The sequence below is a fragment of the Tyto alba genome, unplaced genomic scaffold (assembly GCF_018691265.1).
Source record: "Tyto alba isolate M040663 unplaced genomic scaffold, T.alba_DEE_v4.0 Super-Scaffold_28, whole genome shotgun sequence".
Taxonomy (NCBI): Eukaryota; Metazoa; Chordata; class Aves; order Strigiformes; family Tytonidae; genus Tyto; species Tyto alba.
The window spans coordinates 6537399-6551020 of record NW_024881302.1 but is presented as its reverse complement, the minus strand read 5'-3'; the positions used below and the strand labels follow the sequence as shown (position 1 = coordinate 6551020).

The following is a 13622-nucleotide window of genomic DNA, read 5'->3' as shown; positions in this document are numbered from 1 at the left end:
AGCATTTTAGAGCTTGAATTGATCTTCAGTGGAGTGTTTTCCTCTCTTGCTGCCGGGGAGCGATGTGTTTTGGGGAGCCAGGCTGGGCTCAGGCGAGCGTGGCGGCTGCTTGGGCTTTTGCAAGCATCCGAGCCAGCCCGCCGTAGCCAGCTCTGCCATCTCCCAGCCTTGCTGTGGTGCTTCCCTGGTGTATCTGGAACATGCTGGAGGGATAGCTCTTGTCCAAGGCGCTTGTAGGTCCCATGCTTGGAGCATGTAGATCTGTTCTACCCCAGGCTGCGCCTTTGTGTATATTTATGGTAGCACAAGCAGGGACCGACAGCTCAGCGGGCACCCGCCTGCAGTCGTGATGCTGAGACCTGGCTGTGCAAGGCTGCTGGTGGCTTGGAGACCCCGTGCTGTGAGACAGGTCACAGTGCTGGGGAGACACGTCCCCCCCTCCTTCGGGTTCTGAAATATCCCTTCACTGTTTTCCTAGGCGACTGCTTGTGAATAAACTGCTTTAACCCCTTACATCAATATTTCATCTCTGTTTTTCCGTGTTTGGGCTTTAAAGAGGTGGTACCTTGTGCCAGTGAGCTCCTAGGGGCTGTGTTAGCTTTAATCCTGTATTCCAACTGGTCGATTTTCTTTAGGGGATAGCTGAAGGAGGAGAACACTTGGCCTGTGCTAGTTTGAGGTAGTAGGTTGGAGGCAGATGTGTGCGTTGGCTGAAGTTGGAATTAGAGGTAGGGCAAAGTGGAGAGAAGCAGGGCTGAAAAGTCTGTGTGTCAGCAGGTAATGGATGGTCATTAGATGCCAGAGGTGGGGCCAGGCAGGCTTGGCTGAGCAAGGAGCCTGAGGGGTGATTGCAGTCACTGTGCTGAGCAAGAACAGCATCATCAGCTGCTTCAGCTCCTGCCTGGAGAGACGGCAGTGAGGAGCTGGTGATGATGGAGAGGATAAGAGGGGTAGGTGGGCTGGTTGTGTCTATTGGAGGGACAGAGGGGTATTAATTCAGGAGGAAAAGGGCATCAGGAGTGGTCCGGGTGGAGGTTCAGCAGTGAAAGGAAACAGACTCCGCCATGCTTAGGGGAGGAGAAAGTCCTAGAGCTGGAGGGAGAAGAATTTGTCTGAACAGGGCTGCAAAAGCACGAATCCTGCTCTCCGATGCAGGTCTGGCAGCCTGCTGCCTGTCAGCAGCCGGGCCCAGGGACTGGCGCGTAGGTGCTAGCACCCAAAAGAATTCTCTCTGTCTCAGACTGGGTGCTCCAAGGCAAGCAGCCCTGCCTGTCCTCTGCTCGAAGGAAGCGTGGTCAGCCCCAGCTCTCGGGGCGATGGCAGGGTGTGCCCTGCAAGGATGCATCCCCGACACGAGTGGGTTATAAACCTGCCTGACCCAAGCCCAAAAAACACCGGGAGAACTGATAGCCGCAGCCCAGCCTTGTCCTTGGGGAGAGCCTGAGGACAAGCGACAACTGGAAAACAAATCTGCCGACCATCGGAGCCTGCTGCTGGCAGCGAGAAAAGCCTGTTCCTCCGAGCTGCCTGCTGGCGTGGCTCCAGGCGCAGCCGGGCTGCTGTGTAGGTCACCCGTGTGCTCGCCGCCAGCTTCCTCCGCGTCCTTGTTGAAGAAGTGGAGGAGACGCGTCAGCAGAGGAGCACAGGACCGTGTCTGCTGGGGAACACGTTCAGCCCTACGCCACCCTTGGTATTTCTCTTCCCCGTGGACGCGCTTTGACAGTGTAACGGTCTGAGATCAGTGACGGCCACCAGCCTGAGCCGTGAGCTCTTGCCTTTCTCCCCTCTCCAAGAAAAAGGACGACCAGGAGGCCAAGCTCGCGCCTGCTGTTACATGGCGCAGCAGCCAGCTGGTGTCCAGCCCAGCACGGCTCCTTCAGGCTGGTATCACACTGCTGACTTGGATGAGTCACAGCTGATTTTTTCCCCCCTCCCTGTTTTCCTTGCAAGAAAGCCCTGTTTTACATATAATACAGTAATCAGGGCTTGACATAAATAGGCAAATGTTATTGTCTGCAGTGGGAATTGCACCTGCTGGCAAGAGCAATGAATGCAGCCCATTATGCACCGGAGCCGATCATTTGTGCAATGAAGTACAACTATGTTTCTTGCTGTGTTCTTGTGCGAGTCTTTATTGCAGCAGCCGTGAGCACGCTGACAGATGTGCCATCATCACCTCTGCAGTCTGTCCTCGCCCCGGGAGCCGGAGCAGCCTCTGTTCCTGCAGCTGCGGCTGGCCCTCTCCCAGAGGGATGGAGAAGACCAAGATGTTCAGCGATGTCCCCGCTTTGGTGCTGGCTGCGTTACAGAATCCGATCAGTCCCGTCCCTTAGCACTGAGGCTGCATTTTGTAGGCAGGAGGGTCCTGCTCTCAGGATGCACAGGACCCTGGATGGATGTCTGGATGTGCAGAGCGTGTGGCTCTTGTTTGTGGACCTCATCACAGGAAAAGTGGCAGCGGTCTCGCCAGGTGAGCAGGTATGAGCAGCGGTGCTTCGGAGCAGACTGGCTTAGCTATAGGCTGCTCATGCGGAGTCTGGGCTTCCAGCACGATAAGATTTCTCCAGTAATAATAATAATAATAAACAGCAGTTGTCCTGTTGGTGCTGGAGTCTGTGCTTAGCTTGGCTAAAGCGCATCCAGCAGCTCTGAACTGCTGCATCCACAGCTTAGGCGAGGGTTGGAAGAGGTGCAGTGCAAGGAGAGGAAGTGGGGGACACACACACTCTTTGAGGAGTGAAAAAGATGAGCACAAATCCTGTGGGAATGCCAAAATGTGCAGGATGCTGCGTGTGCAGGTATTTCTGCTGGGCCAGCATCGAGGGGCTGGGAGGACCTTGAGCTTAAGAGCATCAGCATTAGAGCAGGAACAGGCAGATCGTGGGCTTTGCTTGCTGAGCTAAGTGAAAACACTTGCTCACTCTGTGGTAGAAATTGCTGTTTATTAGAAAAAAATTCATAAATAAAATAATCTCATGTTGTGATTTACATTTTACAGTTTAAGAGCGGGGGGTGGGGTGAGGGGAAGGTAGAGGTTGTATGTAAAACAGCTCTAAGCCTTACCCATTGGCTTGTTTGCCATGCGACTGCAAATCTGAGGCTGTAGACTTGCCTTTGCCCTTTCACTACCCAGCTCCCACTCCCAAACAACAGCCCAGCCAGTGCCTAAGTAAGTTCCCAGGGATCATCTGATTAACAAGGGAATAGAAATTGGACTAAAAATTGGAAAAAAAAAGAAACAACAGAGAGAAAGTTTAACAGAAGGATGCATGCTCTCCATCACTGGTGTGGGGAGAATCCCTTCATGCAGGACCTTCCCCCGCCAGCGGTCCTGCTCTGGGTGGCTGCAGCCCCCAGCACCTCTCCATCCCCGCCACCGTCACCCCGCCGGGCTCAGCTCCACGGCCTTCCCACAGGTTGGGCAAAGCCCAGGGACAGTAAATAGTGAGGGGTTAGGAGGAACAGACAGTTCCCAGTAAGTGCATTCCTACCACCGCCAGTCACAGTGTGGTTCTCTAATAAAGACTCTGATAAGGAAGCTGGAATCCCTTTTAACTTCTGATCCGGTCAGAGATAAGCTGGATTAGACATAAACAAGTGCTTCTGTCACAGGCCGATCTCAGAAATGCAGCTGTTAGACCCCAGTGAGGTCCCGCTGCTGCTCCTGGGGGAGTTACTCAGACAGCTGCATCCCCATCTGGAGGAAGAAGAGGATGACTTACTCTTCCTCACTGGTAAAGGTCTTCTGCACAACTCCGTAGGCTTTTCTGGGAGAAGGGAGAAGATTTAAAAATAAGGAATGACGTCTTTGAACCGTTACCGGGTTTTGAGGTGAAGTGAAGTCACCTTCCTGGGCTGGTTTTCTCCACGGGGCCCTTCGAAATCATTTTTTACTCAAATTGGAGAAACTAGAGCAGAACTGTGCTGAGAAAAGCATTTCTCTCAGGCCTCAGCACTGCTTGGAGGTAAGAGGAGGGCGAGGGCAGCTAGTCTGTCTTCCAGCCCTGTCCCCTCCCTGCCTGGCATCCCCCAGTGTGGGCACGGGGCTGGCATCGAGGCACCAGCAGTGAGGGGGCAAAGCCCAGAACGCAACGCAGGGCTGCTTAGTCACAGGAGCAAAGACAGCCCAGTCCCCAGCGCCGGTAGAGATGGGACAGCAGAAGCTGGCACTATTTGATTTAACCTTTCCCTGGGTTATTGCATCTTCCCTTCGAGAGACTGGCTTTTTGGGTAGAGTTTCTGGCTTCTCGGTACTCCGATTAGACCAGTTTGTCTCGGGCTCGAGACAGCTCCCATTTGCATGGGTTTAAACCTCTCCAGTGTCACTGTCCCCTCTGACGTCTCCTACAGCTCCTCATCTGACAGGATCAGCACTCTCTTCTCAATGTTTTTGCTCCTTCTGCCACTCGGTCCCTCCACCTTGGAGGCCACGTGTCCGTTCTCTCCCGGCACTTTGCGCTCTGCCTCCTGCATCGACTGCTGGGTGTACTGCTGGTACGCAGGCGAGAAGTTGTGGATCGCATCCTGCACAATGTCCTGGGGGCTTATGGTCTCCTTCAGCCCACTCGAGATGCTCTGCATCGGGGCAAGGTTTGCTGAAAAACAGGGAGAGCGGGAGGGTGATGGGTCATCAGACAGTTAATGAGCCCAAGCACTCCAAGACTGAAATGACACTTTTCCTTAGAAATTCAAGATCAGGGGCTCATTGTGGGCCACGTTAGCTTGCAGTGGCAAGCTTCAAGGAGAAGAAAGGCAACCCCAGCTCCATGTTTCAGAGAAGATGTAACCTCTGCAGCAGCTTGTGCCGTAATACCATAATCCCCTAATTCTGCCCATCCACACCAAGGTCCCTTTTCCTATCCACTCATGGTGGCTCGTGTGTATCATGAGGGAAGAGGGACAAGGAACTCATGGAACACAGGAGAAGGAAACTCCTCTGGTGGCTTTTAGTGTCCCATTAGTAATGCTGTAAGGGGAGGTCTCCTCTTTCATTATTTACTGATGAAGGAAGGAAGAAGAGAGGAATTTACCTCTTGAGTTTTCTTTCTTTTCTCTGTACACCTGGCAGGTGAATGCGTAGCGCAGGGCAATGGAAGCGAAGAACATCTCAATGCAGATGATGAAGTTCTGGTAGCCTGCAGCCACTGTCCCAGCTCCCACCTCCTTCCCATCGATGATCTGAACTTCAGGGATCACCCCACATTTCTCCAGGATTGCAAGCAGCGTCCCTGTGCAGGGGAAGGGAGAGGGATCAGCTCTGGTCCTGCGTCTCCGGGTCAGGTGGGGCTAGGGGAGGAGAAGGGCTGGGTGTCCGTGGTGGGACCCACCTTGCCAGAAGGAGAGGAAGATGACTGCCTTGATGGTGATGAACTTGAGGACTGGCTCAAATGGGCGCAGCATGTTCATGGTGGCGAAGTAGAAGAGGAAGAGAGCGTAAAGCGCCAGGCTGACGGAGAAGTTGTAGATGATGGTGATGTAGAGGTAGCCACTTCGGACGCTGCAGGGAGAGAGAGCTCTATGCAACTGGAGGCAAAGAAGTATGAAACGGGGAGGGGAGAAGCATGCAGCTGTGCTGCAGGGGAGAAGACAGCCCAGCTGGGGAAGGTAAGGCAGGGGGAAAGGAGGGAGCAGGGGGCTGCTCTCAGCTTTTCCTCTGTTGGTGGGACCTTTTTTATTATGGCCAACAGGAGTTCGGTTCCTTTCTCATTTGGTGGCAGTGAGTCTCCATTCCCAGGTGCTTTGGGCTCCTTGTGCTCTCGCTACCTGCAGAGCAGCAACCCGGGGAGGGGTGGCAGAACACCCTGGAGCACGGACCCATCCTGTCCCCTTCACCCTCCCCAGCTTGACCCAGCGTCCTCACTTGAAGTCCCCGTCGTGGTACTTCCCAAATGCCTGCAGGATGATGGTGACGATCGCCATGAGGGGTTTCACAATGCAGAACTGTAGCGTAGCCTGCACACGGGAGAGACACAGTGCACCCTGGGCAGCAGGGACATCCCACTGCCCTCCCTGCAGCTGCTGCCACCCCCGGCCCCTCCACGTGAGCCAGCGCCTCTGCTCTGGGGACAGAGACACAGAAGAGAGAGCAGAGCTCCATCACAGGGGTGACCAGCGCTCCAGCTCAAGGTCTGCAGGCAGGAGGGAGCAGGGCTCCCAAAAGGCAGCTCCTGAAAGGCCACTCTGAGGTGGGGGGACTGGGTGGCCCGGGGACAGAATGGTGCCAGGATTCAGCCCTGGAGAGTTGGAGCGGCGTCCAAGCTAACCTGGGACTGGACAGAGATGGCAATCTCAGCTCTGCAGTGGGAGGAGACCCTGACTCAGCAGTGAGTCAGAGGCAAGGACAGCGAGCGTGGCGCCCTGCTGCTGGCCAGGTGCCGGCGAGCTGGGTGAGCTGCCTCCCTCAAAGGCAATAAAAAAACCCCAAAAGAGTATCTTGGGAGTGCGACGAAGCGAAGCCCTCTCAGCAGGGCAGTGGGGAAGGGACCTGCTGCCCAGAGAGCCCTTGTCAGAGGGGAGCAGAGCTGATGCAGCCTGTTGGGTACCCACCTGCTTGCAGAAGCGCAGGAACCCGATGGAGTAGGACATGCCCCGCAGGCAGCAGGTCCCATAAAAGCAGCTGGACCTGGAAGCAGAAGCCGAGGAGGTGGCATTGGGACTGCTGGATGGGGAAAGTGGGTGGAGGGCTGAGGAACTCGTGGGACACTGAGACTTACACAATGGGCTTCCCTCGGATCTCTGCCATGATGGTGCTCTCCCCTCCGAGGTACTCAAAGCACAGGCTCAGGAAGCTGTAAATCACGAAAGCTGGCAAGGCAAGGGCAGACACGATCAGCAGGGCTGATGGAGGTCTGGGAGGGGGGTTGTTACATTTCACATTTCTTCTTGCTCAGGTGTTTTCTCATCCACCCCAGCACCATATCAGGATTTGGGACACTGGTGGGTGGGCGCCCAGTGAGAGGAGCAGCAGGTCAAATCCATCTGACTTCCAAGCGGAGTCAGACACACCACTCCACGTGCACAGGGTTCGCTGCAGACGCAGCAGCTGCTCCATGCACACGCAATCTGTGCGTGTATGTGGCAGCAGTTGGATGTCCCAGCAGGGCCCGTGGAACCAGCACTCATGCACACCCAGACAAGCCCAGGCAGGAGTGCAATGGCCAGGGTTCATCTGCGTGGAAGGACCTCAGAATTGCTAAGGGGCAGCACAAGCGGCTGGTGGCCAGCAAGGAGCAGGTCCTCGACAGTTTTCTTGGACACTCCCATCACTTATTTTTCACATGCTCCAAACCTGAAGCAATACACATGCTCACACCCCTCTGTTCCCCAGGGGAAGAGCAACAAGGTGGAAGAGCAACCTCAACCCTGATGAGCTTCCCCTGTACCCCAAAACACTCCAACTCCCCAATTTATTAGGTACATCTACCTTCTGCATTAGAGAAACTGCATTTTTACCCCAAAGACAGACAGAAAACCTCTTTCCCCAGGAGCATGACACTGGGGTTCCTTTGAGCCTCCAGGCAGGCGCCGGAAAGGCACCAGCTCGTGTCTGCCTGTGGGGCATCCCCCCCCTGCTGCCAATGGAGAAGGAAGGGGAAAACCTCTGCACAGAGGAAGGGAGAGTGGGAAGTGGGAGAAATGAAGATTTCCCACTTTGTGCAATCCAGGCCACTCCAGAGACACGGGTCAGTAAGATGAGGGCCCTGTTTTGCCATCAGCCTCCCTGCCAAGGAGAGGCAGTGCTCACCTTCATAGCAGTCACGCACTGAGTCAAAGTAGACATAGTACTGGTGGCTGCCGAGGAGGAGGAGGCTGAGCCAGGAGTCGAAGGCATAGATGGGCACGATGAAGAGGATGCGGATGATGTAGCGCTGCTCCTTGGGGACGGTGTAATTCCTCAGGTGTGTGTAGATCTGCAAAGTGCCCAGCATGCAGAACTGTGGCTACCACCGGTCAGGAGGGGATCCAGACGTACCCCCAGCCCACAGGGCTGCAGGAGGCTCGTCCCACATCAGCTCTCTGCCCGGGGGTGAGAGCACTGCCAGCGTTCCACCACAGACCCATCGTGGTGAACAGACACGTGAGACAGGCTCCATCCTGCTCCCCAGGGCAATCCCTTCCATGAAAACATATGGAAATGGGGTCCCTTCCCCAGGGCTGTGCCAGGAGTGTGCCCTCCCCCGTGCCAGCCCCTGTGCAGCTCTGTCCCAGCGCTCAGAGGCACCAGCTTGCGCCAGGGCTGCCTTCAGCTGCAGGGATCTGTGCAGCACCCAAAACCATGCCCACTGGCAGCCTGCTTCAAGGCAGCTGGTGGTTTGCGCTCCAGAGGCACAGACCCGGGGGTGCCAGATGAGAAACCCCACTGGGTGTTGCCTCTGGGCTGTGCCCATGCCCTGCAGCCTCTCCCGGCTCTGGCAGCCACCCAGGGAGCGTGTGGGCAAAGTCCACCCTCCCGAGCTGCCAGCACCAGGCTCCCAACAGTGGAGATAGCCGCTCCAGGCAGCAACCGGAGGAAGTGTTTAACCGGAGCGGAGTGATTTGCAACGAACTTGGGGGCAATCAATAATTCTGCCCTTGCGTCAAACCCAGTGCTGAGCCCCGTCTCCACTCCAGCCCATACCTGGTGGAAGGTGACGATGAGTGCCGACCACACGAAGATGCCAGAGATGACCTGCGCCATCGTTGTGGTCAGGAAAAGCTGCTGGGTGTCCTGGGAGTCATTGTGGGCAGCTGTGAGCAGGGCAAGGGCTGGGGATGGAGGGGCTGAGGCCAGCCTGGCCACTGGGCTGGGCCCTGGGGTGCTGGGTACCGCAGGAGAGGGCAAGGCATGTGTGGCATTACTCATCTGAAAGGAGGGAGAGGCAAGGGTAGTGGTTCAGGAAAGCAGGACCGAGGTAAGCTGGTGAAGGGGAAGGTACCAGCAGATTTCCCAGCCCACAGAGCATGGACAAACCTCCTGTGAAGTTTATCTCCTCTCCAGGGTTTTTCCAGGGTATCCCTCACCCCAACCAGCCTATTCACCATGGTTAGGTCTGCTCCCGGCAGGAAAATGCAAACATCCTTCAAGAGCAGACCCTCTTTTCTCCAAGGAGGTGTATGCAGTCCCCATGTCCCCTAAACACATGCTTCTCCTTCCCAGACTTGCTCCTTCTTGTTTTCTCAGGGGTCACTATCCCACTTGAAAGGGAAAGACTTGCCTAGATTTGTGCCCCTGTGAATTCACACTTGTGGCTCAGGACCCTTTTCCATCAGGAAGCAGAGACTTAAGGGTTAAACTCATCACTCTCCCATGATAATAACAAGTCCCTTACCCACAAGTCATCAGGACACTGATGTCCTTCTCCTTGGGAGCCCAGAAAACACTGGGATCCCTGCGATGTCCCTCAAATTTGGCTCCTTTCATCGTGCATGGCCTGCTGAGGGCAAACCCCGAGGCTGCCCAAGAAGCCAGAGGTTTGGCATCCCCCACGTTGTTCAGCCAGCCTGAGCCATTTCAGGATCCTGGAGGTCTCTGTGTGCCGACAATGCCAACCTCAAGACTTGAAGGGCAGTCAGTGGTCCCTCCTGCACCCAAATTCAGCACAAGGGAGCAAGCCTGCCATGCTGCAGGCAGAGCTGCTGCCCTTTGGGGATGCTGAAGCATGCCGGCATCTCCCCGGCAGGTCTGTCCTCCTCAGAGCCGGTTGTCCCAAGGCACCGCGCATTCCCCACGCAGAGGGTGGCTGCAGCATACGGGCACCATGTACCCTGCAGCTCCAGACAGCAAAGACCAACCTAATAATACGCTCTTATTTATAGGGCAGCTCCATATCTCAAGCCTAGCAGATACATAAACTGCCATGTTCGGCCTCTCTTTCTGCTTATCTGTGGAAAGCGGCTTCTTCCCAAGTATAACAATAGCTGTTTTAAAAAAGAAACAACAACCTGTGAGCAGAGCTCTAACAATGTAGATGCTTCTCGGTGCATTGATAATAAACAAAGATTTTAGCTGCTGGGTAACTATCACCTGGGGGTAAAACTATAAGCATGAACTGGTGAGAGAAAAGAAAATATCTGCCACAGGTAAGAGTGGTAGGGAATGACCTCGGTCCAATTAAACACAGAAAACAAAACAAAGCAAGAGCTCACCCTATGGCTTCTTCTCCTGCCCTCTCCCCGAACCCCAACCTCACAGGAGAGGAAACTCAGCTGGTGTCAGGTCAACAGCCCTAAAAATACCTTCCCCCCCGCTCCGCCTGGCAGGAACTGCCTGTAAGTGGAGATGCCCGGGGCAGCAGCGTGCTGGCGAGGTCCCAGGAGCTCACCCCGGTGTACCTGCGCCCGCGAGCAGGGAAGCGGAGCCAGGGGCGGCTGGAGGCAGAGCGGGGCCGATAGTGTTACGGAGGCAACAGGGAGCTGGGTTCTTCCTCCCTGCAACAGTCCCACAGCCCTGCCCCTGCCAGCGGGAAGAAGGATCCTGGGGAGAGCCGGGGAGGGATCTTTGGACAGATCGCAACAACTCTGGACCTGCCTTGTAAACATTAACAGGAGGACGGAGATAGCTCGTGGCACAGGGAGGGAGGCGAGAGCCCAGCTGTGCCCTGTTCCCCATCACCCCTCGCTCTTTTGGGGGGCTGCCCTGCTGCTGGTGGGGGGCGTACAGCTGGATTTGGCCACGCTTTCCCTCTGCCAGAGCATCACGATAGGGAAGGATGCGATCCAGCTCACTTCTCAGGACATGGCGGAGAGCTGTGCTCATCGCTAGACCTAATTATTCTGTTTTCCACACAGTGCTGTGCCACAGATGCTTGGCCCAAGACATCTCAACTCCTATTAGCTTTCCCAGCCATCGTGGTACGAGCACGGTGGCACCAGCAGCCTGTCCTGGCAGGCTCCCCTACATTGTCACACTCTGAACGCGGCAGAGCAAGTCATTAAAAACAAAAGCCTCTGTGCCGCTTGGAGACAGGGCTCCCAGCTCCAGAGGTAATTAGATCCCGGCTGTGCAAGGTAGCCGGGCAATTCAATGCAGTTAGAGGGCGATTTGCTTCCAAAACAAAGGCGGCAAGGAGACACAAAGAACAGTATTAGCTAAACTCAGCTCCTCAACGGGGCTGAGCCAGTGCCCCATCCAGGCTGGCTGTTTTCAGATGCTCTGCAGGTACCTGCCACGCAGCATCTACCTGTTACGCTCACTACCTGGGATATTAGAGATGCTAAGTGAGCGCTGAGCAAGAGAGAAACTGAGCCATGAGAAACTGTGTTCAGGCAGGCCACCTGCAAACAGGGCTTTTCACTTTGCCAGGGATTCCTTTCCACCCCCAGGCTACCAGAGCTGGGAATCCCAGCTCACATCCCTCCCAGTGTCCTGAAGCACCTGGGATAAATCCCCACCTTGGTGTCAGCCCATGTGGGGCTGGGGCAGTCAGAAAGGAAAGGTGAGCCCCCACAGCCCCCCACCACTGCCTCTACGGTGCTGGCTGTGCGCCCCGGTACAGGAGGAGAAATCCCTGACCCCCATCCCAGGGAGGGGAGCATCCAGGCTTAGCCCCACCAGCACAGGAGACATGCCTTTCCTTCTGATTGCTTTCAGATAAAGCCAGGGCACGGGGGTTATTTACCAGACCAGCCTTTCCATACCACCCCCAGGCCACGCAGGAGGAAGTACCTATAGCACATAGCTATAAATCGAGGCAGGGCAGCATCGAGCCCTCCTTAAAGCCCGTCCGGAGGAGCGGTTGACGCACGCACAGGACTTGCAGCAGGCTCTTCCCTCCCAGCAGCTCCCACGGGGGCCCAGAACCGACGGCTGGGGCAACCTCTCCTCGGTGGGGGGTGGTGCCCCCAGTTGCTGCACTCACACACCCCCCCCCCCCGCCCCCCCAGACCCCCCACTCACCCTGCGGGGCTCCTCCGGGAGCGGGTCTGGCTGCCGCGCACCTGCCTCCGCATCCCCTGCACCCTCCTCCACCTGCACCCGTGGGAGACTCCTCCTCCGGGCACCCTCCCAGCCCTCGCCCGCCCGCTGGCAGCGGGCCCTGCCAGCACCCCGCTCGCCCTCGCTGCGCCCCAGGCTCCGCGGGAGCTGGAGCAGCAGGTCGGGCTTCGCCTGTTGCAGAAAAAAAAGCAACCCAACTTACCTTTCCAGTCCGCCACGCTCGGCACCCACGCCTGGAAAGCAAACACAGATGGAAAGCCATGGTGCAGCCCGACGGACGCTGCTGCCCCCAGCCCGGCGCACGTCCTGCGGTCGGGGGAGAGCTCTGGGTGGCAAAAGCAGGCTTTCTGGCAGTTAGGAATGAATCCTTACCTGAAGGATAGCAGTGACTAAAAGGCAGGTGGCTGACTGCACCAACAGACCTGTGCCTGTTTTTTGGGGCAGGCCCTCCCCCTGGTTTACTGCAGAGCGGAGCGGAGCAAAGTCGAAGGAGCGATTGCTCGTGGTCTGATTTATTGCCTGAGGAAAGACAGCCAGGTAAGTCTGTCCTGGCTCTGAGCATCAAATCGGAGGTATCTCCACATCCTTCCTTTACCTGCCACCCTGTGCAGACCTGGTGGCACACAGAGCCAGAAAATTAAGGTAGTTAACTTGTGGTCAGCTTGTAGATAGTAACATTCAGGTCTTCAGGGCACAGTGCTGGTATGCCACCATCTCACTACAATGGAAGATGTGATTTACATTCAATTTGCTAATTACTTTATGGTTTCCACAAGCTGATGGAGCTACGGACACTGTAAGAGCACCAGGATTTGGGAAATATATTAAATTTCGTGTCAGGAAAGAATCCCCACTAGCAAACCAGGATTGACATTAACAAATTCCACATGCCTCTCTCAGCCCTCCTAGACAAAAAAAAAAAGTGTAAATGAGGGAAAAATTGGAGTTCTGACAGATGCAAATCTTTGATTCTTGGAAGCACAGTTTGGAAAATTATTTTTAGATTAAATTTCTTGTCAAGGGCAGTTGCAAGCCTGCAGTGTTTGAAGGTACTTTTAAAAAAAGTTTCATTTCTCATAATCCTTTAAAAATACTGTAAATAACCCTTACTTCAGAGAAAATAATCCTTTCGAAATCAGTTTTCTGCTTTTTCACTTTTAGGGGATTTTTTTTTAGCAACAAAAATGACCCAGCAGCTGGATCTACATGGGGCAGGAACAGACTCTGTGCTGACCCTGCTGTATCAACAGGTCTTTGCTCAGGTCTTCCCTGCCCAGAATCTAAGACCTGACCTCTGTCTGCTCTGTCAAGTTCATAAGTGACAAGTGTGTAACAGCTCACTTAAAAATTTACTACTTTGTGTTATTTGTTACAAGAAGAGGTAAAAACAAATGTGTTTTCCAAGCAAATGGCTGAAGTTTGATATTAAGCATTGCATCTACTCATATAACTTTTACTTTTTTCCAGCAGACTCGGGGAGAAATACCCCTGTGTAACCCGCCCAAACCCTTCTGTCCCCATGTCTCCTGTGACAGATGCTTTAGGAGCGGGATAGCTCCTTGCAGGTGGCCCAAGCTATCTATATGCCATCTCTTTGACATGCTGGTACCATGTAATCCATAAGCAGCTGTTATTTTGTCTTTTTCTCATCACTGATTGGGGTTCCTGTCTTCCACCCTGATGTCAGCTTTCATGAAATTTGCAGAGC

General features: G+C 54.9%; 1 protein-coding gene across 1 annotated transcript; it reads right to left on the bottom strand.

Moving 5' to 3' along the window:
• Positions 1-2593: 2593 nt before the first annotated feature.
• Positions 2594-11950, bottom strand: TMEM184A (transmembrane protein 184A). The gene is made up of 9 exons (XM_032992346.2): positions 11876-11950; positions 8618-8842; positions 7745-7910; positions 6714-6804; positions 6547-6622; positions 5861-5952; positions 5328-5497; positions 5031-5228; positions 2594-4595 (listed from the first exon to the last, which is right to left on the bottom strand). Exons 2-9 carry the CDS (start codon positions 8840-8842, stop codon positions 4345-4347), a joined length of 1269 nt encoding a protein of 422 aa, XP_032848237.1. The 5' UTR covers positions 11876-11950; the 3' UTR covers positions 2594-4344.
• Positions 11951-13622: the final 1672 nt, after the last annotated feature.